A 25497-nucleotide genomic window follows, 5' to 3' on the forward strand; every position below is an offset into this window, starting at 1 on the left:
TTATATTTACCTACCATTGAAAATAAGTAGCGGTAATAATAATATTGAACATTATTTGAGTACCATCTTTGGGTCAGACCCTGTAGCAAGTGTCTTACATGCAGTTTCTCATTGAACTGTCACAGCATTCCAGCGAAATAAATATTTTGTGTCCATATGAAACCCGAGCCTCTGAAAAATAGTAATTTGCCTAAGGAAACCTAGCTCATTAGTGAAAAATCTGATACTTAAACTTGGATCTATCTGATTCCAGATTCTGCTCTTTCCAACTCTATCTCATTTCTTAGACCAGGATTTAAGAGTTTAGGTTCTAGAGCAGGGGTGGGCAAACTTTTTGACTTGAGGGCCACAATGGGTTCTTAAACTGGACTGGAGGGCTGGAACAAAAGCATGGATGGAGTGTTTGTGTGAACTAATACATGTTAACACTGCTGCTGGTGAAGGAGCGGAGGGGAGAGCAAGAGAACCCTCCGCTCTTTCGGCTCTGCGGGCCGGATAGAACAGCCGAATGGGCCGGATCCGGCCCGCGGGCCGTAGTTTGCCCACGGCTGTTCTAGAGGTTAGGAGAAACCAAGATGGCGGCATAGGTAAACACCAGAGATTGCTGCCTCACACAACCACTTCAAAAATACAACTAAAAGATGGAATGGACATCACCCAGAACCACAGGAAGGCTGGCTGAGGGGAAATTCTACAACTAGAAGGAAAGAGAAAAGCATACCGAGACTCAGAGGAGGTGCAGTGCGGAAGTAAAATACTAAGGTGCAGAGATGCATGCGGAGCGGGCTGGCAGCTGAGGGCACAGTTGTCTTTTTCAATTGGGAGAGAGTCTCAGGCTCTGAGCTCCAGCTCCGGGCGAGTCTCTGGGGACCCAGACTCAAACAGGAGAAGCGGGACTGTCTGGCATCGGTTGGAACTCGAGGGCAGCTTTCTCTCCGAGGTACTTGCAGCAATTGCTGGGACACTGAGAAGCAGAGCCTCTAAAGGCAGGACTGAGAGCAGCCATAACTGCTCGCCCTGTTGATCCCCTGGGACCCGCCACGCCCAAGCCTTGCACGCAGGCATTTGCTGAATAGCCTCAGGCAGAGGCTAGATTAGCACCTCCCTAGAGATCAGGACAGAAGTTCTCCCACTGTAGACACAGCTGATTCTCACAGCCAATTGGCCTGGAGGTCAAATCCCCCCCAGTGTTACCTACAACAATCAAGGCTTAACTACAACAAGACTGCGCAAAGACCACAAGGGGGTGCACCAAGAAAGCATAAAAAAATGCGGAGACAAAGAAACAGGACACAAATGACAGAAATGGAGGAAAGCAAACTACTGGACATAGAGTTCCTAACCACACTTTTAAGGTGTTTAAGAACTGTCTAGAAGCCGCCAATAAATTTAGTAAGGCCCTCGAAAAGACTGGTGAGACCGCCGATAAATGTAGTGAGATCCTCAAGAAATCTAGTGAGACCCTCAATGTTGTGATAAAGGACCAACTAGAAATTAAGCATACACTGACTGAAATAACGAATATTATACAGACTCCCAACAGCAGACCAGAGGATCGCAAGAACCAAGTCAAAGATTTGAAATACAAAGAAGCAAAAAACACCCAACCGGAAAAGCAAAATGAAAAAAGATTCCAAAAATACAAAGATAGTGTAAGGAGCCTCTGGGACAGCTTCAAGCGTACGAACATCCGAATTATAGGGGTGCCAGAAAAAGAGAGAGAGCAAGATATTGAAAACCTATTTGAAGAAATAATGACAGAAAACTTCCCCTACCTGGTGAAAGAAATAGACTTACAAGTCCAGGAAGCGCAGAGAACCCCAAACAAAAGGAATCCAAAGAGGGCCACACCAAGACACATCATAATTAAAATGCCAAGAGCAAAAGACAAAGAATCTTAAAAGCAGCAAGAGAAAGAAAGTCAGTTACATACAAGGGAGTACCCATACGACTGTCAGCTGATTTCTCAACAGAAACTTTGCAGGCCAGAAGGGTGTGGCAAGAAATATTCAAAGTGATGAATGCCAAGAACCTACAACCAAGATTACTTTATCCAGCAAAGCTATCATTCAGAATTGAAGGTCAGATAAAGAGCTTCACAGATAAGGAAAAGCTAAAGGGGTTCATCACCACTAAACCAGTATTATATGAAATGCTGAAAGGTATCCTTTAAGAAGAAGAAGAAGAAGAGGAGGAGGAGGAGGGGGAGGAGGGGGAGGGGGAGGGGGAGGAGGAGGAAGAAAAGAAGAAGGTAAAGAAACAAATTATGAACAACAAATACACATCTATCAACAAGTGAATCTAAAAATCAAGGGAATACATAATCTGATGAACAGAATGAACTGGTGATTATAATAGAATCAGGGGCATAGAAAGGGAATGGACTGACTATTCTTGGGGGGGAAAGGGGTATGAGGGATGCAGGAAGAGACTGGACAAAAATCACGCACCTATGAATGAGGACAGTGGTGGGGAGTAAGGGCGGAGGGTGGGGTGGGAACTGGGTGGAGGGGAGTTGGGGGGGGGGGAAAGAAGAACAAATATAATAATCTGAACAATAAAGATTTAATTTAAAAAAAAAAAGAATTTAGGTTCTAGACCAGGTGTGGGCAAACTTTTTGACTCGAGGGCCACAATGGGTTCTTAAACTGGACCGGAGGGCCGGAACAAAAGCATGGATGGAGTGTTTGTGTGAACTAATATAAATTCAAAGTAAACATCATTACATAAAAGGGTACGGTCTTTTTTTTTTTTTGTTATTCATTTCAAACGGGCTGTAGTTTGCCCACGGCTGTTCTAGACATTGCACATTATGAGCCCCCTATGGGGGATTGAACCTGCAACCTAGGTATGTGCCCCGACTCAGAATCGAACCCTCAACTCTTTGGTGTATGGGATAAAGCTACAACCAACTGAGCCACCTGGCCAGAGCTCTTTTAAGAACTTTTACTCTCTTAGCAACTTTCAAATATACAATACATAATTGTTAGCTATAGTTACCATACTATACATTACATCCCCAGAACTTACTGATCTTGTAAATACACCCATTTTGGTTTCTATCTTCTATACTCCACTAAAACTGTTCTTGTCAGGGTCTCCAGGGACTTCCATGTTGCCAAATCCAGTAGTTGTCTTTTTGGTCTCAGATTTAGCAGCACATGGCACAGTTAAGTGTTTCCCCTTTCATAAAACACTGGTTTCTTTAACTTCCTAAATACCACATTCTTACAGTTTTCTTCCTTTCTCCTGTGCTTTTTCTTCTCACACCAAAATAATATAGTACCTGGACTTTCTCTGTACCATCTTCATAGGTAATATTCAGTCCCAGGACTTTTGATCCCCCGAACTTAAGACTGTTTGACCTCTCCATTGGAATAGCCAATAATTATCTCAGTATTTTCCATTTCATTTAATGGCATAACCTTCCACCCACTTGCAAAAACCTGGGAATCATCCTTAATATGCTTTTTTTTTTTACTCCCCGCATATAACCAAAACCAGATTTGTTGGCTTTTTACCCTTCAAAAATATATCCCGAATCTCATCACTGGGAAAATAAAATAACAAATAATCTCTATCTTCCCAAAGTTCATAGCAAACTAGCAATTATGTGCAGTGTAGTAGGTCTTAAAATAGAATTAAGCCTGGTTGACGTGACTCAGTAGATAGTGTTGGCCTGCGCACAAGGGTTGCAGGTTCAATTCCCAGTCAAAGGCATGTACCTTGGTTGCAGATTCTACTTCCACCTGGGTCGGGCACATACGGGAAGCAACCAATCAATGTGTCTCTCTCACATTGATGTTCCTCTCTTTGTCTTCCTTCCACTCTTTCTAAAAATCAGTGGAAAACACATCCTCGGGTTAGGATTCACAACAACAGCAAAATAGAATTAAGTGCAGTAGCATCGAGGAGGGGCCTTGTATCAGAAGCAGTAGGGAGGGGAATTAAAAATCAGGCTCCCAGATGTTGGAGCTGATTTTTGAGAAGTTGAGTAATCAGAAACAAGCAAAGGCCATTTTGGACGAAGATAGCTGCGTACTTAAAGCCAAATGCTCTCATAATACAGACTAATTAGCTGGCTCTTTGCATCGTTTAGTGTGGTTGCAGTAATGTTTTTTGAGGATTAGGTTAGCCATTAGAAGAGTGAGCAGGGGCCAGATTAAGAAGGGTGCTAAGCCCTGACCGGTTTGGCTCAGTGGATAGAGCGTCGGCCTGCGGACTGAAGGGTCCCAGGTTCGATTCCGGTCAAGGGCATGTACCTCAGCTGTGGGCACATCCCAAGAGAGAGTGTGCAGGAGGCAGCAGATCAATGTTTCTCTCTCACATTGAGGTTCCTGACTCTCTATCTCTCTCCCTTCCTCTCTAAAATCAATAAAGATTTATTAAAAAAAAAAAAAGAAGAAGGGTGCTAAGCTAGAGTCAAACATATTTTGAAAGATAGAAAAATCTAAGCATACATAGCAGACTAAAGTCAGTAAGGGTTAAAATTAGGTCATGTCTATGTTACCAGGGCTTCACACAGGCTCTGGCTGGCACAGAGGAAGGCCCATATATATATTGAAGATGAAATTAATTTGCATTTTCCAAAAAACCCAAATGCTGGAGATAGATAAATGTACATATACATATACTGTGAGGACCTTCTAGATTCCTTCTTCCATTTCATCCTCTTTCTTTCTCCTTAGGATGCTTATTCTGTTCTCAGAGAAGGTACTCCCTCCAGCCCATCCCAGACAGGAGGGTTCCAAATCGATACTTGGGCCAGCCGAGCCCCTTCACACACCCACACCTCCTCAGACCAGGTAAGGATTTTAACCATAATAACTGTCTCTCTTCAGGTGCTTTATCTAGAGCTGTGCTGTTCAATATAGGAGCCACCAGCCACTAGTGGCTGTTGTATACTTATTATGTTGCTAGTGCAACTAAGAAACTAAATTTTTAAATTTTATTTTAAATTATTTATTTATTTATTTATTTATTTATTTATTTATTTACTTATTTTTAAATATATTTTATTGATTTTTTTACAAAGAGGAAGGGAGAGGGATAGAGAGTTAGAAACATCGATGAGAGAGAAACATCGATCAGCTGCCTCCTGCACACTCCCCACTGGGGATGTGCCCGCAATCAAGGTACATGCCCCTGACTGGAATCGAACCTGGGACCCTTGAGCCCACAGGCCGATGCTCTATCCGCTGAGCCAAACCAGTTAGGGCTATTTTAAATAATTTAGATTTAAACTTAAATAGCTACATGTGGCTACTGGTACTCTGCCGACAGTACTATCTAGAGCCATAAACACTTTATTAAGCCTTACCATTCAGAATTATTGATGAAATATGTACTCAGGATTTTCTTAAAGAAAAGTTCTATTGCTTTCTAAGACTTAGTTTCTACAGTTGTGTTCTAACTATTGATTCCTAGTGAACTACTATGTTAAAGATATTTTAGAAAACATGTTTTTTTTAAAAAAAATATGGAATACTTCATGAATTTGTGTGTTATCCTCAAAAACGTGTTTTTCTTGAAAGTGTTAAATACTCATTTCAAAAGTTTAATAATATTCCTGTATAGATTATGCAAGATTTCCAGATCTGACTGTCACAGCTTTGAGAGGTGACAGCACTAGTAAAGATGATGCAAAAATTGGTGTTTATTTACTTCACTGGTTTTTATACCTGATAAAAGTTGACCTCCCCGATATTTTTTTCTGCTATAAGAATCCAGTGTTGCTGCTAGATGTGTCATCACTATCGTTCAAATTCATGCCTAAACGTTTTTATATTGTTTTATCAAAAAGGCATGAGGGATGAACTGTGGTGAATGAATATCATCCCAAAGAGGTAGGTAGAGTAAAACCACATGCTGTGTAAAACAGCAGCCAGGGTTTCAAGGGAAATTGTTGCTTCTGCCATGAGAAGTTAAATCTGTATTGTCTGTGTAAGCATAGATATTAATAATCTAAACTGCCTTTAGAAATATGTTACTCTTCCACTGTCTCCACTCAGTGAACGATACCAGTGTGTCTCTCAGTGAGGGCTTCTTTTGCTGATTCTTCATGAGACTGGAATTCCTGCTGGAAAGTCGGCTGAGACTCAGGAAATGCAGCTCACCACTGAAACACACAAGAAATCAGAGTTTTTCAAAGCTGTAAGGTAAGCTTAATAGCAATCCAGTTGATGTAAATTTAAGTATTTCTCTACCCTATCAACCTACTTTTAGCGTCAATCTTTTTTAAAATGTAGAATTGATATTAAGCTTTACCAGCTTTGAAAATTATTGATTTCTTGTCGTGAGATACTTTTATGTGGTGAGCTGCATTTTCCAGGCCTTAAAACTAGTAATCATATTGTCAAAATGATGGTCTCTGTATCTAGAATGTTTGCTATGTATGTTACATACATGTTAACAAAATAAAAAATGAATATAGCCTTGGCCAGTGTTCTCAGTGGTTAGAGCATCGGCCCACACGCCAATTGCTGGTCAAAGGTTTCAAGTTCGTTCCTGGCCCAGTCGGGGCACATGTTGGAGGCAACCAATCAATGTGTCTCTTTCACATTGATCTTTCTATCTCTGTCTCTCTTTCTCCCCCACTTCCTCCCTCCCTTCCATTCTCTAGAAAACAATGGAAAAAATATCCTCAGGTAAAGATTAACAACAAAAAATGAATGCAAATAAACATATACACATACATGCTCATACACATTCACATGTTCATCTCAGCTATGGGGGGAAGGGATGCCTGTCCTAATCTTTATTCTCCTAGACATAGGCTTTGGACGCAGGGGTAAGTGAGAAGGGAGAGAAGAAGATAAAATTTTAAAGCAGAATTATTAGTTATACAGTTTTTAGAGGCAAGAACTATGTACGTATTCAAAGTATTAATCCTTTGTCTTTCTCCATGTAGAGATGCAAAACATATATAAGTGTTAAAATGTTTGTGGGGTGAAGAAAGAGTAAATTAAGAAAAATTATAAGACGTGTAATACTTAAAAAAACTTTTTTTCTTTTACATAGCCAGTTTGTTAGTTTAGGGTATAAAATTGTGTTGTCTGTACTTAGTTTGCTCCAAAAGGTTTCATGTTTGGCATAGTTATTTTCTCAATACTTGCCAGTACTTAAAACTTTTTGAAACTATCTCAGTTCCTTTCCTAATTATTATACACGTTTTATATATATTATAGAAAAATTAGAGAATACAGCTACGCATACATTTTTTAAAAATTATTCATAATCTGCCCTGGTCAGGTAGTTCAGTTGGTTGGAGCATTGTCCCATATACCAAAAGGTTGTGGGTTCAGTTCCCAGTAGGGACAAGTTTGGGAGGCAACCAATCAATGTTTCTCTCCTCTCAAATCAATAAACATATACTTAGGTGAGGATAAAAAAAATTAATCATAATCCCACCACTCCCAAGAAATCCCACCACTGTTGAGATTTTTGTATATGTATATTTCTAGACTTATTTCTTATATAAAAATTGTGTGTGTGTGTGTATACATTCTGTATACTGATCAATTATTTTCTTAAATTCTTAAAAGTGAAATTACTGTGTCAGTTTCTTCTGAATTTTTGGGAGCTGATTTCTCTTGGCCATATCTACTCAAGTTTCCTGAAGCAACAGTAACTTGGAAAATATTCAGTAGAATAACATGGGAGATAAAGGGATTCTGTTCTGGCTTTACTACTACTATTTTAGATGGAAATAAAGAATCAGGTTGACTCACCCAGGTCCTCCTCGTGATGTTTAAAATTTATCATTTTCTTAAAGAAACCTAGGCATTATAGACCATTTCTTCTTTTGCATGACATTGTCATCCCTGTGTCTGTAGAGACAGAAAATGTCAGTTCATCCTTTTCAATCACTAGTATTCCCTCCACTTATCACCTGAGGGGAAATAAAAATGATTCCATGTAGGAAGGCAAGTGGCATTCTGAGCTTTATACTATCATGAGCTGTGAATCGACTTTTTATATCTGTACAAGAGAGACACTTATAGAGTTCCTGGACATTGCCACAGGAGTATTGCTGTCACCAGCAGAACAGCAAGGTGTTTAGTTCACACAAACACTGAAACTTATCAGGGAATAGGAAGCATTAGTGCCTAATGAAGCGTTTGTTCCAAAAACCTGTATTTCTAACATTTCTACATTTCTAAGCAAAATAAACTTTAGAATGTGAAGTACAGTTTGGAGTGCTTTACAACAGGACTATTCAGAAGCTGAGCTGTCAGAATGACTTGTCAGACATATCCAGAACCACTTTTTTGTTTTCCTATCAAGTGTAATATTTAAAATGATAAAAAGATTGGTTCTAGCCTGACCGGTGTGGCTAAGTGGTTGAGCGTCAACCTATGAACCAGGAGGTCTCGGTTCGATTCCCTGTCAGGGCACATGCCCAATTGCAGGCTTAATCCCCAATTAGAGGTAGCCAATCAATGATTCTCATCATTTCTATCTCTCCTTCGTCCTTCCTCTCCCTGAAATTAATAAAAATATATACTAGATTGGTTCTAGAATGGGTTAAAAATAATAATCCTCAAATCTCCCCTTAAAAGTTTCATAATCAGTTAGGTGTCCATATTTCAGTGATTGTTTAGTTGTAGTTTTTTTTGTAATTTTTATTTATTGATTTGAGAGAGAGAGAGAAACATTGGTTTTTGTTGTTCCACTCATTTATGAACTCACTGGTTGACCTTTGTATGTGCCCCAACCAGGGATTGAACCCACAACCTAGGTATGTGTCCTGACAGAATCGAACACGCAACCTTTTGGTGTACAGGACAATGCTCCAGCCAACCGAGCCACCCGGCCAGGGCTTATTATGTCCATTTTAAAGATGAGGAAACTGAGGCACAGAGCAGATTGGTAGCTCAGGATTTCATTTCACAACAGTCTGACAGAGTCCACACTTAACCACAAAACAGTACAGCCCCGCCGTTGTGGCTCAGTGGTTGAGCGTTGACCTATGAACCAGGAGGTTTGATTCAATTCCCAGTCAGGGCACATGCCTGGCTTGCCAGCTCGATCCCCAGTGGGGGGCGTGCAGGAGCAGCTGATCAATTTCTAACTATCTCTTTCTTTTCTCCTTTTTTTTCCTTCAAATTTTTACAATAGAATAGAAAATTTATACCTGGGCTATCCCATAATTCTCCATGTGCTATGAAGAGATTTGGCCTAAATTGAAGAAATGAACTTGGGTATCTTTATCTAATATTAAACAACCTTGCGTACTTCGGCACTGCAGAAATGCAAAGCATCACTGTTGTTTGTCATTTCTAGGGGAGGTGACTCCAGGACTATCCCAGGTGGAATATGCGCTTCGCAGACACAAATTAATGTCTCTGATCCACAAGGAAGCACAAGGGCAGAGTGGGACAGACCAGACAGTGGTTCTGCTGTCCAACCCTACATACTATATGAGCAATGATATCCCCTATACTTTCCACCAAGACAACAACTTCCTGTACCTGTGTGGATTCCAAGAGCCCGATAGCATTCTGGTCCTTCAAAGCCTCCCTGGCAAGCAGTTACCAGCACACAAGGCCATGCTTTTCGTGCCTCGGAGAGACCCCAGTCGAGAACTTTGGGATGGCCCTCGGTCGGGCACTGATGGAGCAGTAGCCCTAACTGGTGTGGATGAAGCCTATACGCTGGAAGAATTTCAACATCTGGTTTCGAAACTGAAAGGTAACCAATGAGAGGAGAAGTCGAATGATGGGCCAGATTGGGGTTAAGACCTTCCTTCCCCATTTAGACAAAGTTCTTAATGTCCTAGAATGGTTATCCATCGCAGTGGTTTCTCTTAAGCACCAGGAAAGGAACATAAATTTTTACCACAAGACTGGTCTGCTTTAAAGACTTCATTTATTCACTTGCTAAATCTTTCTAGAGAATTCATTCTCATAGACTGTTAACTGTCCTAGTGCGAAATCCCAAAGAGTGAATTTCCTTCTGAAGTGGAGGATCGGTGTGGGCCACTCTTGAAGACTACTGACCAGTCTATTGACCTTTGATCCCTGCTTTTTCCTGCTTTTGCCAATTCTTCAAAATGAGGTGGTATTCTCAAGAAAATGATCTAAGCACCACCAGCATCAGAATCACCTGGTGATGCATATTAGAATTACAAATGAAAAAAAAAGAAGCATTACAAATGCATAGTAGATATTGGAAAATGTAAAATTGTAGGCCCCCATTCCATACTGACTAAATCAGAATCTACATTTTAACAAGATTTTTAGGTGATTTATATACACAGTTCATACTTCTCAAAATAGTCACTTCCTCTACAGTAATTCTGGTGAAATTATGATCACTCAGAATATTCTGGGATTCCTTTTCTGGAACTTTGCAGAACCTACACTACAATATAAACTATCCTTAGAGATTCTTGTAAATCTATAGTTCTGGAAGCATTTTTTAAGTCACTTAGAGCCAAATGTGTTAAATAAGATAGATGATCAGGTTGGAAAATACTGATTTTAGACAAAATAATGCAGGATTGTAAAAAAAATTTTTAAGATTTTTTTTTTTTTTTTAAAAGAGAAAGAACCATCAGTGTGAGAGTGAAACATCAATCAGCTGCCTTCTGCATGCTCCTACTGGAGATCAAACTCGCAACCCTGGCATGGGCCCTTACCAGGAATCGAACTAGCAACCTTTCAGTGCATGGGACGGTGCTCAGCCAACTAGGCCACATTGCCAGGGCAAGGACTGTAAAATTTTAGTCTGATTTTTCTTACGTGGTTTATAAACCATATCAGAAGTGAGTTTCTAAAACAGAATTCCAAAATAGTTTCCAACAATCATGGAATTTACTGGACTTGTTTCCTACAAAGACTCCCTTGAAAGAAAAGACTTGCTCAAATATGCACGTTCTAATGTTCAGTTCTTTCCATTACTTTATAAAATATTTTCTATTTTGTAAAAATGATTACCCAACTAAGCTAGTGGAACTTTCATAATCTTCAAAGTCTTCATGAATGTGGGCATAGAATCATTTTCTCTGTAGCTATTCTATTTCTTGAAATTACTTTGTCCCTTGCCTGGCTCAGTTGGTTGAGCATCTTCCTGTCGACTGAAAGATTGCCGGTTCGATTCCCAGTTAGGGCACATGGTGGGCTCGATCCCCCGTAGGCGGCATGCAGGAGGTAGCCAATCAATGTTTCACTCTCACATTGATGTTTCTCTCTTCCTCTCTCTCTAAAAATCAATTTTAAATCTTTTTTTTAAAAAAAACACAAAACATACAACCCTTTAGGCATAGTTTGGGAATGCAGTAGTTCATTAGCTACTGTCAGAAAAAAATAAAAGAAAGGAATTGTAGAATTGCATACCTGAAATCTATAATAAAAACGTAATATGCTAATTAGACCGGACGTCCTGTCCTTCCGGACGAACGGGGCGGCAGCGGCCCCCAGCCACCACTGCAGCCAGGGGCTGAGCCCCTTGTGTGAATTTCATGCATGGGCCTCTAGTATAATTATATTAACCGTGTCACCCCAATAAATTCTATTTAACAAAATAAAAGAAAAAAAAAAATGAAAGGAAATAGAGACTTGGTGTAAATGGAAATCATTTTCATAATGAGCCTACTTATTTTATATCAGGCAAATATAGTTAAAAGATGAATAGTGCTTGTCTGTAATGAGAATACATAGCAGATGGGAAAGGAAAGGTTTCCTGGTAAGAGTGGATTAGCACATACTATCAACTGTAGCATTTCTATAGCCGGGAAGAGAACTTCCTTTCCCATTGCTGAGAGTTTTGGCGAAGGGATGGAATGCTTTTAACCATACAGTCATGATCTGAGTACAGTTTCCTATCCTTTTTGTTCAATTATGCAACAGTGCCTCTGGCTCAGTAGTGGTGTGGAGAACAATTATTTTAACTTTTCTTTAACGGTTAATAAGTAATAAATAAAACCAAAGCTTAAATAAAGGTTTAGTTCCATCTAGGTAGTTCCAAAACTGCGTACTGGGGCAGAAAAGCTGTCAGTTCAATCTCAGAATATCTTGCCATTTTCAAGGAATGGCCTTTCCAATGATTTATGATCAAACCCTTCAATTACTTCGGTCCTGAGAGAGTTTGTGCTCAACCCTTTAGACTCAGAGCAAGCATGTCAAACGAGCTGCGAGTTTGACATGCTTGCATTAGAGTTTCACACTATACGTTTTACAATTTTGACTCTTGTTTAAGTCATCATGACAGTTGGTATTTATTGTTGTTGCTGTTAGTTTTATTTTAAATTGATTTTTTTGGCATCTTATTTTAAGCCGAGACAAATACACTTTGGTATGACTGGATGAGGCCCGCTCACGCACAGCTTCACGCGGACTATATGCAGCATCTGACTGAGGTCAAAACCAAGAGCAAGAACAAGGTTCGGGCTGTCCATCAGCTGGTACAGCGCCTACGGCTGATCAAATCTCCTGCTGAAATTGAACGAATGCAGATTGCTGGAAAGCTGACGTCACAGGTGTGATTCCTACTGCAAAAGCTGTTTTCAAATGAAAAAAATCTAAGCTCTTAGGCAGGGGTCCTCAAACTTTTTAAACAGGGGGTCAGTTCACTGTCCCTAAGACCATTGGAGGGCCGGACTATAGTTTAAAAAAAACTATGAACAAATTCCTATGCACACTGCACATATCTTATTTTGAAGTAAAAAAAACAAAACGGGAACAAATACAATATTTGTATTTGCATGTGGCCCGCGGGCCGTAGTTTGAGGACCCCTGCTCTTGGGGTTCCATGGGCACTTTGAGGTTGTGTACTTAATGCAGTAATTTCATGGCAGGTGAACATTCAGCTTCAACCTTGGCATTAGTGAACACATCTAGAGACTTGCTCAGTACCTTGCAAGGCAAAGTGAATCTGCCTTCTTGTATTTTTTACCCATGATCTCAGTTGTTTCTCCTTGGAGCAACGTAAATTAATTTTATTTCCTTTCCTGACAATAGCTGCAATAATAGTAGCAGTTTGATGGTTAAAAAAGAATCATAGGACCCAAAATGACAATGCTTACAAGTCTGCAATTAACAGGAAAAGGGTATAGTATAGCAACAGTATTAACATAAGAATACCTGTCACAGCAAATGGCTGTCTCACAGCCAGGGACCAAAGAAGCCAAGTTCAGGCTTCTGTTGTCCTGTCCGCTTTCAGTAAGATCTGGACAGGATGCATTTTCTCTCCTGGATCAGGAACCACAGATGCCTGCGTGGAACACCTGGAAACCAGGGAGCCCAGAATGGAATCGCAGCTAGAGATTTTTGTGGTTTGGATCATATTGGCAGATTCCTACTATGTAACAACAAAGCCTTTTGGAGTTCTCGTGGAAACCAAGTACAAACCATTAATCTCACTTGTCACAATACTGACAAACTGATACAAACTGCTCTGAAACTCCTCTCAGCACTGTTAATCAGTATGTTTCAGGCCTTAACCAAGATCCATTACATGCAGGACCTTGAACAAAACAGCTCAAGTTAATTCCAGCCCAACTGGAATTAACTTCATAGCATAATAGCATACAAACATTTAAAGGCTGTTTTTCTGAGCTCTACCTATAGTCTTCCCAAAGTTAAACATTGTTTTCCTGAACTATTCCCTCATCTGTTTCATTTTACCTCATTTGGTGATCTTCCTCAGTAAGTGCTTTAGTTTGTCTAGTGCACTGTCCAGTGTTGTAGCTATGGCTAGACCAACTAATTACAAATGTGAAAAGTATATGTCTTTGTTTTCCTTCAAATCATTGATTTTTTTAAATAAGGAAGAGAAGTAGCTAAGAATAGATTGGGATAATGTTTAGGGCTCCAAAGAAATTGGTATCAGTCCAGTGATCAGATGTCTTTGCATAAGGTGTAAAGTCAATTACAAATTTACCTGGGAGTATTCTGATCTGCACTTCTGTCACTTTTCCACGCTGTTAGTGAGAGACTCTTGTAAATGTGCCAAAATTTAGAAGTATTAAATCTGAGGTATTGTCTTTATCTACCGACCCAGTAAAGATATCAGACGGGGAAATGGAGTTTGGCTTAATTTTTATTAATGAACAACTTCTACCAGCAATCTTATTCTTTAAGTATTCCCAATTCTGGTGTAGAATTATTCTGTAAGGTTTTTTAATATTTGGGCAAAATAGTTTGGGTTTTTTTTAAATATTTTTTTTATTGATTTCAGAGAGGAAGGGAGAGAGAGATAGAAACATCAATGATGAGAGATAATCATTGATTGGCTGCCTCCTGCACACCCCCAACTGGGGATCAAGCCCACAACCCAGGCATGTGCCCTTGACCGGAATCGAACCTGGGACCCTTCAGTCTGCAGTCTGATGCTCTATGCACCGAGCCAAACCAGCTAGGGCCAAAATAGTTTTCTTAAGAATAATGATGCTATATTTGTGTTTTTCAGCCCAAATGAAAGTTTCCTATCTTTGGGGGAATAAGCCAAATATAATTTGTGTCTCTGTGCTACAGATCAGTTGGATTTTCTTGCAATCTGATTTGGTTTACAATACGTAAAGGGCCTTGTCATTAGAGTTAAGTAACTTTCTAGAGGAGAATTGGTAGAATATTTGGACAGAAGTAAAAGCAGGGTGAGAGTCAGACCTACCCAGGCCAGATATCTCCTATGACTGAACGTATATCCTGCCTCCTGGACTTTTTCTACCTGAATTTCCTGTAATTGTCTAAACTTGTGCTCTGCCAGCTCTACCAGACCCGCCTCTTCTCTTGTATTCTATTTCATGGTTAATAATAACAACATTGACCCAGCTACCTTAGATAGAAATATGGAAGTTATCTAGATAATTGTTCTCCTCAATCCTTGTATCTAATTAACTGGTCCCCAAGTTATCTTCTCGGGAGGCAGAATAGTGTAGTGGAAGACAGACCTGGGTTTAAATACCAAGCTGTGTTATTTTGGCCTGTGCCTAGCACAGTAGGACACCTAATATCCCTTTGCTGTCTCTTCGCTTCTGCTATTGCCTGCGTCTAACTCTGTCCCGGCAACAGTGATCTCTTCAAATCTGACTGCCCTTCTCCTAAAGTTCTTTGGTGGCTCCTTGTTGTTTTTAGGATTAAATTTCAACATGCTCACGCAGGGCCTTTCATGACCTGGCCTCTTCTGCCTTTCCCTTCCAGCTTTATATCTCATTCTTCCACAGGTGCTTACATACTGAACACTCTCAAATGTCACAGGCTCCCTACTCTCACGTCACCTGCATGTGGACAAGGCCCTCATGAAATCATTCCTGCTTTTTCTCTCCACTGTCCCTTCCCTATAAGCTGTACAGTGTCTACTCATGATGTGTCCTAGTTATAAGATGCACAGAATGAAATGCAAAGAAACCCCATTTTACATCTTTAAAGATACAAACATTTAAATAGCACCTGGTGAAGTAAGAAGGTCAAGTGTTAATTGAGAGTATGGGCTACTTTGTGATAAGACAACCCTAATAAGAAGTGGCAGTCATAACGTCTGCCCCTTGATCTTTATAGGAAAGGCCGTATTTTGGACATTTGAGTAAGCAGAATAGTTAACATTAGACTTCTTTTCATGCTCCATTCTGTTTGCAGGCTTTCATAGAGACCATGTTTGCCAGCAAAGCGCCTGTGGATGAGAGCTTTCTTTATGCTAAGGTGAGCCTTAAACGATGGGAAGGCACACGTAAAGTAATTCCATTGATTTGCAGGTGGCCTCTGGTTGGCTTTTATGGAAGTGACCAGGAGATCAGTGGAGAGGATTTGGTTCTTAAATGTCACCAGTAATTTATTAGATGAGTCTAAAATATGTGGAGTAACAGTTAAATGAAGAAAACCCGCAGAGTAGAGCTATTGAAGAAGAAAAGGTTTACATAAATGTGAGGTGACAAGACTAGTACTGTCTAAGTAAATGTAAAGGAAGAGACTCTGAGGTTGAGCTGTAGATAGTAGCGCATGGTTGCCAGTCTCGAGCTCCATCCTAGAACATAATGAAATTCGTAGAGTTTACCATTTGCCTAGCATATTTTTATTTTTATTTTCCAGAGCTTGCAGGTCAGTAGCTATTTGAAAGGTTGACATTAGTCATTTAGGGTTGTTGTTAAAAATGCAAGCTGTATTCCAGTGTTTATCTAAATAAGAATAAACAAACAGTAACTTGACATGACTTATCTTTTTGCTCACCCTTGATCATAGGTTTTCTGTGTCCTCTTCTGGACTTAATTTGAAAATCAGAAATTTAGAGTACTCACAAGAAAAGAACAGATTTAGTAATAGGATTGAATAACAGACTTGGGGTGTGACTAAAAGAAGTGGCCTGAAGTTACAGCATTACAAGTTTTGTTAGGTATGATGAATAGTTTTCCAGTAGTAACTTAAATGGAGGTGTGTGCTGTCGAGGAGAGCCTGGGCAGGGACAGCCCTAACGAAATCCTTTCTTCAGTCATACTTAGAGTTACACTTTGCTGCTTTTTTCAGTTTGAATTTGAATGCCGAGCCCGGGGAGCAGACATCTTAGCCTACCCGCCTGTGGTTGCTGGAGGTAATCGGTCAAACACTCTGCACTATGTGAAGAATAATCAACTCATCAAGGTACAGCACTGCCCATCAGCACTGCTTCCTCGGGGTCCAGATGCCCTCGGAGAAAACTCACTCACTTCGGGGTTCCCTAATTTCCAGCTTTAACAAAATGCTTTTACAGACATTATCTCATTTGATCCTCACGTTAGCGCTATGAGATAGGGGCAGTTATTAACATGCCTGTTTTATAGGTGAGGAAAATAAACTTTTAAAAATTAGGCAATTAGTAGTGCCGAGGCAAATATTCTACCCTAAAGCCTCTGCTCTTTTTCTTTTATAACACTCCTCCAAGGACTGGTAGCTAGCTGCAGTGGGCTAGCATATGGGAGCAGACAGACTTTTTTTTTTTAATGTTTTTATTGACTAGAGAGAGGAGGGGAGAGGGCGAGAGATACAGAAACATCGATGAGAGAGAAATATCAACATCGATTGGCTGCCCTCGCTGGGGATTGAGCCTACAACCTATACATGTGCCCTGACCCGGAATGGAACCTAGTGTATGGATTGACGCTCAACCACTGAGCCACACTGGCCAGGCAGATTGTAAGAATGAATATCTTATTAGCTGTCAGAGAATTTCTCTTTTATGGTTTTCTCCCCAAGTGACTATACAAGTAAAGAATTGTGTACTCCCGCCCTAACGGGTTTAGCTCAGTGGGTAGAGCGTCAGCCTGCGGACTCAAGGGTCCCAGGTTCGATTCTGGTCAAGGGCATGTACCTTGGTTGCCAGCATATCCCCAGTAGGGGGGGTGCAAGAGGCAACTGATCGATGTTTCTCTCTCATCGATGTTTCCAACTCTCTATTCCTCTCCCTTCCTCTCTGTAAAAAAAATCAATGGAATATATTTAAAAATAAAGAAAGAAAGAATTGTGTACTCCTTTGTTAAGTCCACTTTTAATTATCTACTTTAATATTTGGTAAATTCAAAAGACTAGATATAGCAAACGTAAATTATACAGCATAAATTTAAAGTGAATACCCATGACTTACTGGACTCAAAAGTTAGAAGATTACCGCCCTGGCCAATGTGGCTCAGTTGGTTGGGCGTTGTCCCATACACCAAAATGTTGCCAGTTCCATTCTGGTCAGGGCACATGCCCAGTTCAATCCCTGGTAGGGGGCGTTCAGGAGGCAGCTGATGGATGTTTCGTTCTCACATCGATGTTTCTCTCCGTCTCCTTTTCCCTCTCTCTAAAAGTCAATTTTTACAATATTTTTAAAAAAGAAAAATTAGAACATTACAAATACTTTGTATCTGCTTGTGTACCCTATGCTCTCCATCCTGCTGCCTCCCTCCCACAGGTCACTAACTGGAAGCCTACATTTTTTGTCATTTCCTTGATTTTTTTTAAATACTCGTATTACATGTACATAATAAACAATATTAATTAGTTCTGCTTGCTTATGAAGAATACAAATTTATATATATATTATTTTACTCATAAGTGTATGATAATACTAGTTGTTTTCTAATTAAATTTATTCTACCAATTTGCCAGAAACAAAACCACATGATTCTTCAAAGTTAGTTACTATGTGTGCACTCATTTGATCATTGTGGTGTGCCAGGTTCCATGTTTATTTAGATGTGAATAAGATATGCCCAGTAACATGACATGTAGTAAGATAAAGATGTACCCAAAGTTTTCTTCTTCCCCCCACATGCATTTTGATGGGAAGCAAAAAGAGAAGTAACATTCTAAAGTTAAATGGTTAAGCCCTAGCCAGTTTTGCTCAGTGGATAGAGCATCGGCCTGCGGACCAAAGGGTCCCGGTTTCGATTCCGGTCTAGGGCATGTACCTTGGTTGCAGGCTCCTCCCTGGCCCAGGCCCTAGTGGGGCTCGTGCAGGAAGCAACCAGTTGATGTGTTTCTCTCACATCGATGTTTCTCTCTGTCTTTCCCTCTCTCTTCCACTTGCCCTAAAAAAAATATAGTTAAATGGTTAAGAGTAACTGTATTTTAATAAGGCTCTAGATAAAATCCTTATCTAGGATTATGTTAATTAGTAGTGATAGTCATAATGGTAACATGTATGATGTGCTGATGTTTGCACCTAGTAATTCAAACCCAAGCAGGTTCCAGAGCCAATGCACTTAATCACTATGCATGCAATGGTACCTTTCTATTTTTTTTTTTATTAAAAAAACTTTTTTATTGATTGATTGAATTTTAAAGAGTGAGTAAGGGAGAGAGAGAGAAAAAATCCACTTGTCCACTTGTTATTCCACTTATATTTATGCATTCATTGTTTGATTCTTGTATGTACCCTGACTGGAGATTGAACCTGCAACCTTGGCATATTAGGACAATATCTAACCAACTGTGCTACCTGGCCAGTGTGCAGTGGCACCTTTCTTAAGCCAATATGAGTTCATTTGAAACATTTAGATCAGTGGTCCACCCCATAACAAAGAAACAGAATTTCTGGAGGATGAGGCCCAGAAATCAGGATTTTAAAAAAGATTCCCAGGTGATTCTACTGTGCAGCCAGGGTTGAGAACCACTGATTTAGATGGTGTTTCTTTTTTTTTTTTTTCCTTAATCCTCACCCAAGGATATTTTTCCATTGATTTTTAGAGAGAATGGAAGAGAGAGGGAGAGGCAGAGAGAAGCATCGATGTAAGAGAGACACATCAATGTGAGAAAGACACATCGATTGGTTGCCTCCTGCATGCACCCTGACCAGGGCCAGGGAACTTGCAACCAAGGTACATGCCCTTGACCAGAATCGAACCTGGAACCCTTCACTCTGCAGGCCCAATGCTCTATCCACAGAGCCATACAGACTAGGGCTAGGTGCTGTTTCTTATGAGAAGGAACCAGAGAGGATTAGTCTCCTTTAAATTAGAGCTTTTAAAATCTATTCTATATATATAAAAGCCTAAGCCACTGGCCGATCAGCTGAACGTCTGGTAGCTTTGACATGCACTGACCACCAGGGGGCAGACGCTCTGACCAGTATCTATGACATGCACTGACCACCAGGGGGCAGACGCTCAGCGCAGGAGCTGCCGAGCTGCGGTGACTTGGCAGCTGAGGTTCTTGGGTAACACACCCGGAACCAGAGAGGAGGGAGTCCAATTCCCGGACCCCCTCAGGGGATGTGGGAGAGCCGATTTCAGCCCAGTCCCACAGGCCAGGCCGAGGAACCCCACCGGTGCACGAATCCATGATCCAGGCCTCTAGTATATATAAAACATGAAAGGCACAAAGGGTTTAAGTTAAAAAACAACAACTGAGAATCCAGGGGTCACCGACTTTGACCTGTTGTGCTTTTTCTCCAGGATGGGGAGATGGTGCTGCTGGATGGAGGCTGTGAATCTTCTTGCTATGTGAGTGACATCACCCGAACCTGGCCTGTCAACGGCAGGTACGTCTTCTACAGATGCCACTGCTGCTTTGGAGGGTGGTTATATTTGGAATAAATGGCTAATGAGAGAGACAGGTCCCCTCTAGCTCAGGTTAACTGCCTTTGCAAAGCTCCTGATTATTTTTTACGATTGTTTAGTCATCATCACAGGATCAGGGACCTAGAAACACCTAGTTAACATCCACACACATACATATGTGTGTGTATATAGTATATATGTATTTAGGTTGGCAGATAGGTTGGTTGATAACGATTGAGGCGTTTAAGGAACTGACTCACGCATTTGTAGGGCAGGCTGGAAACTCATGCGCAAAAGCTGATGTTGCAGCCTTGAGGCAGAACTCTTTCTCCAGTACAGCAAGGCAGTTCTGGCATTTGAATTCATTTAGTGTAAGATAACTTGTGGCCCACGCTTCAGCCAACCAACCAAACACACTGTTGGCGCCTTTTTGCACCCTTGAGCTATAACACTGAATCCAGATTTGTGGACATATATCAGTAAGTGCAGCCTGTTCCAACTTTGTGTGCCTTTCAGTTATCCCACACATTACTATCCATTTCCATACATATTCTCAGATTTTTATCTATATAAGTAGGGAAACCATGCAGTTCTCTTTGGATTATCATGCACCTCCTGTGGGTCACACTTTGCACCTAACCTTTTGGGACCTGCTAGGAGTACAATCTAGTTAAAAGTCCAGAGGCAAGTACCAAGGCAACTACCTAAAGGGAGAACCTGTAGGTTCTCAGTCCAAACTAGATTAGTCTCAGATGGTGGTAGAAGGGCTGCTTCTGCCAGCAAAGAAGACAACAGAATTTAGGGGTTCAGTGTCCCTAGCTTCATCAGGATCGGTCAGAATTGCACAGCTCAGATTTGTGCATTCCAGTGTATGTAAAATTTACATTTAAAAATATGTACTAGTGCCCTAGCCAGTGTGGCTCAGTGGATAGAGTGTCAGCCTGTGGACTGAAAGGTCCCAGGTTCAATTCCAGTCAAGGGCATGTACCTTGGCTGCGGGCACATCCCCAGTAGGAGGTGTGCAGGAGGCAGCTGATCGATGTTCCTCTCTCATCGATGTTTCTAACTCTCTATCCCTCTCCCTTCCTCTCTGTGAAAAATCAATAAAATATATTTTAAAAAAATATGTACTAGTACTGTGGTGGCATGGAGTATGGGTATAAACATAATGTTGATAAATTTGAACCTGGGAGTTGGGTATGTAGGTGTTCATTATACCATTATATTGTTATACTTAAATATTAGGGGACATGTAGATTGAATCTATCCTATATAATAAAAGCGTAATATGCAAATCGACCGAACGGTGGAACAACTGGTCGCTATATTGCACACTGACCACCAGGGCGCAGACACTCAATGCAGGAGCTGCCCCCTGGTAGTCAGTGCGCTCCCACAGTGGGAGTGCTGCTCAGCCAGAAGCCAGGCTCATGGCTGGTGAGTGCAGTGGCGGTAGCAGGAGCCTCTCCCGTCTCCATGGCAGTGCTAAGGATGTCCAACTGCGGGGAACAGGCCTAAGCCATCAGTTGGACATCCCCCAAGGGCTCCTGGACTGCGAGAGGGCACAGGCCGGGCTGAGGTCCCACTTCCCCCCCCCTTGCCCCCCCCTCCCGCCAAGTGCATGAATTTCGTGCACCAGGTCTCTAGTTATAATTATAAAAAAACATTATAGTGAACATTTTTGTACATACAGCTTTTTTTGAATTTCAAATATTTTCTTAGGATGGATTCTTAGAGCAGAATTACAAGCTCAGATTTTATGAGCATCTTTGAAGGCCTTTGACTTAATTGGCTATACTACTTTATGGGAGTGTAAAATAGTACATGGAACTACGTATCATATACCACCCCATTTTAATTTTTTTCCCATTTTTCCCCATGATTGCTGAAGAAATTGTTATACTAAGGACACCTAGAAACTAGTAAATTACTAGTAACTGAAGTATTGACTAGTTTATCCCATGACATGGCTTTGCCTCTAAAAAAATAGATCCCTAAGCTGCTTCTTTTTTTTTTAATATATTTTATTGATTTTTTTACAGAGAGGAAGGGAGAGGTATAGAGAGTCAGAAACATCGATGAGAGAGAAACATCAATGCACACCCCCCACTGGGGATGTGCCCGCAACCAAGGTACATGCCCTTGACCGGAATCAAACCCGGGACCCTTGAGTCCGCAGGCTGACGCTCTATCCACTGAGCCAAACTGGTCAGGGCAAGCTTCTTCTTTTTTTTTTTTTTAAATATATTTTATTGATGTTTTACAGAGAGGAAGGGAGAGGGATAGAGAGTTAGAAACATCAATGAGAGAAACACCGATCAGCTGCCTCCTGCACACTCCCCACTGGGGATGCACCTGCAACCAAGGTACATGCCCTTGACCAAAATCGAACCTGGGACCCTTGAGTCCGCAGGCCAACGCTCTATCCACTGAGCCAAACCGGTTAGGGCCAAGCTTCTTTTTTTAATGGTAAAAAGTGGAAAGGATCAAGAGTGACCTGGTCTGGCCCTCTGGCTGCATTCAGGGCTGGGTGCGTCCTCTAGCCTCACCTCCTTTCTACCTGCTGGCTGTGTGAAGGACTGTTTCTGCCCAGTTGGGTTATTGCTCTCCCCGCTGAGCCTCTAGGCCAGGGTGGGATTCAGGTCCTGTCCGTAATGCTATGTTGGTGGGATTGAATGTCTGCAATGCCTCATCATCATCACCTTGGAGTTTTCTAATCAGACCACTCACAGCAGGGCTGGTGGAGAAGGCAGTATGTTCGCCATCCTACACATTATGTTTTGGGGAAGAAAGATGTAAGTTGTTTTGAAAGAACTTACATTGGCTATAGATAAGGGTTGGGGGGCGGGGGTTGGTGCAGGAGGGCGTTTTAGGGTAGGAGCACAGTCTGGAGGAAGAAATATTTACTTCTTTTGATTGGTTACAGGCAGCAGTCTTGAAAGTTCATGCACATGCTGGATGTGGTGGTGGCTGGTGGTCAGTTCATAGACCCTGGGAGCTGATTCAGAGCTTCTAACATACATCCGAATATGAGCGGTCTTTTGTTAGTTGGCACGACACCATTAACTGGTCAACTATTCCTGTCCCTTCCTCTCACTCTCCCACTGCTGTAATTTGACTTATAACATCTCAGAATTTTTTTCTTGTCACAAACTTCCTGCAATATCAGTCGATTCCAAATTTGCGTTCTTTGGTTTTCCTGTCCCCAGGTTTACGGCACCTCAAGCAGAACTCTATGAAGCTGTTCTAGAGATCCAGAGAGATTGTCTGACCCTCTGCTCCCCCGGAACAAGCTTGGAAAACATCTACAGCATGATGCTGACCCTGATAGGGCAGAAGCTTAAAGAGTTGGGGTTCCTGAAGAACATTAAGGAAAATAGTGCCTTCAGGGTACCTGACTTCTTTTGGCTCAGCTCTCAAGAACACCTTACATGCTGCTCGGTTTTTATGTAAAACTAATTAGATTTAGAAATGGTCTTTGTGATTCTTCATCTGTAAAAGGGATTTACAATGAACCGGGATTACAACAAAGGGAGTCAGTACTTTTTCTCCCAGAAGGTGGCAGCACATTCTGGTTCATTGCATACTGCGCAGTGTGCAACTAGCTCAGTCGTCAGAACATAAAATAAAGTCTGGTGCAGAGGGTGGAAAAGGACACCAAAAGGAGGAGAGGTTAACTTTTGATTCTTTTGTGCTAATTTTGAAAAGGTAGAGGTCGAAGGAGAGGGTGTTTGTTGCTTCAGTGACACTGTTGAGACTTTAATATCCTCAAGGGCATGTCTTTAGGGAATTTCATCTGCATCCAAATGTATCCAGTAAAAATGTAAAGCCTCGGCTTTAAATTAAAATGCCGGGTGGTCAAGCCAAACAAGACCATTAAGGCATCTCCCATCTCCAAGGTTAGGCTGCCAGGGTTTCTTTTATCGATAGGAAAGAAGCTACAAATTCCTCTTGCTCAGGCCAGCAAATCTTTAATTAATGGATAGAAACATCCAGGCCAGTAAATGCCTAGTAATTGATGTTTCAGCCTGCTCCACAAGTTGCTGTGAGATACTTGGAGTCTCCAGAGTAGACTTCCTGAGAGGGATGTGTGAATGTTGAAAAGAGAACTATTCTAACATAATCACCCTCCTTCAAGAAAAGAGATTTTTATTAACCATAGTCATTACTGGGCTTACCCAAGTCAGCATGTGTGTAGTATATTAAATACTGGGAGTGGAAATGTGGATTAGTTAGAATGCATTGGCAGAATTTCATTCGAGAGGTGGCAGTGATCAGGTCTCTTGGTCAGTAGCCTAAGGACAGATTAAACATAGTGGCAGAACCATGGGGGAGCAGTTAACACCTATCTCGCTGACTTGTACATGCCGACTGCCCCTCAAGGGGCCATTGCTCTAATAATACTGTGGCAATTACCTTTTCCAGGCTGCTCGAAAATACTGCCCTCACCACGTTGGCCATTACCTGGGGATGGATGTCCATGACACTCCAGACATTCCCCGATCCCTCCCTCTGCAGCCCGGCATGGTGATCACAGTGGAGCCAGGTAAGGGGATAGGGAGTGTTAGCCTCTACCCCTTGGGACATGTAATAGTAGTGTCAGATGGAAAGGTAAACACCATGGCGAGGGTGAAGATTGATATGACAAGGGTAAGTTTTAAATACTGATGCTGCTTTTGTCACGAAAACAGATCTCATTCTTAGATTTCAAGTGTTTTTATCTCTAAATTAAGTAATTATAGCTGGGACACGTCTTTCATACCACCCTTTGAATCCGGGTAAACGTTACTCTCTGGCCTTGCGTATCACTTAGTCCAGTCTAGTCAGCACATGGGTGCTTCCTTAGACTTTGACTACAAAATCCTTTGCTGACCTTTTCTTTTTATCACAGAGCAGAAGGTGAGGAAGTTTATAGTTTCTTTAACTTGAAAAGAGTGTTGTCTGTCTGACTTCATGATTAGAGAGGGTACCTTGGGCTCTTAGAATTTCCAAATGTTTATTAAAGTCCTCTTTTTTTTTTTTTTTACTTTACATTTATGGCTTATTGCGAGGGCTTGTTTGAGTATTTCTACAGCCTCTGGTTGTTCAAGCTAATAATCTAAATAAGTGGTATTTAAATATGTTTTCAAATACCTTATGTCTTTATTTTAGCGAAGTTCCCTTTTTCCAGGGGACTGTTAGGCAAAGAAAGAATACATTTATATAATCTACTGGTTCCCAGCATATGCTGACATACTCACAGTTTAAGTAACTTTAGTGGCCTGCTTGAGCCACTAGAATATAAAAGAATCATGATCAGCATTACCATATGGAGCCTGTAGTCTACTATTTAAAATAACTATAATAATAGTTCTAATAGCCGAAACCGGTTTGGCTCAGTGGATAGAGCGTCGGCCTGCGGACTGAAAGGTCCCAGGTTCGATTCCGGTCAAGGGCATGTGCCTGGGTTGTGGGCACATACCCAGTGGGGGATGTGCAGGAGGCGGCTGATTGATGTTTCTCTCCCATCAATGTTTCTAACTCTCTATCTCTCTCTCCCTTCC

At 41.2% G+C, this 25497-nt stretch overlaps 1 protein-coding gene across 9 annotated transcripts in view; it reads left to right on the top strand.

The window, feature by feature from the left end:
- The window catches only part of XPNPEP3 (X-prolyl aminopeptidase 3), a 48069-nt gene that overhangs the window by 18280 nt on the left and 4292 nt on the right, over positions 1–25497 (top strand). For 5 of the 9 annotated variants that reach the window (XR_004966391.1, XR_004966390.1, XM_036301745.1 and 2 more), the window contains 8 exons: positions 4689–4805; positions 9286–9693; positions 12279–12481; positions 15579–15641; positions 16461–16574; positions 19850–19935; positions 23164–23344; positions 24380–24500. Coding sequence is in view for 7 of the 9 variants with exons in the window: in XM_036301745.1 (XP_036157638.1) it covers positions 4689–4805; positions 9286–9693; positions 12279–12481; positions 15579–15641; positions 16461–16574; positions 19850–19935; positions 23164–23344; positions 24380–24500 (1293 nt within the window). In the remaining 2 variants the exon portion in view is untranslated. Of the gene's footprint in view, positions 1–4688; positions 4806–6011; positions 6159–9120; positions 9694–12278; positions 12482–15578; positions 15642–16460; positions 16575–19849; positions 19936–23163; positions 23345–24379; positions 24501–25497 lie in introns of all 9 variants that reach the window. The other 4 variants (XM_036301751.1, XM_036301750.1, XM_036301748.1 and 1 more) reach the window with 4 other exon arrangements.

This window comes from Myotis myotis, unplaced genomic scaffold (assembly GCF_014108235.1).
Source record: "Myotis myotis isolate mMyoMyo1 unplaced genomic scaffold, mMyoMyo1.p scaffold_m19_p_3, whole genome shotgun sequence".
Lineage (NCBI taxonomy): Eukaryota > Metazoa > Chordata > Mammalia > Chiroptera > Vespertilionidae > Myotis > Myotis myotis.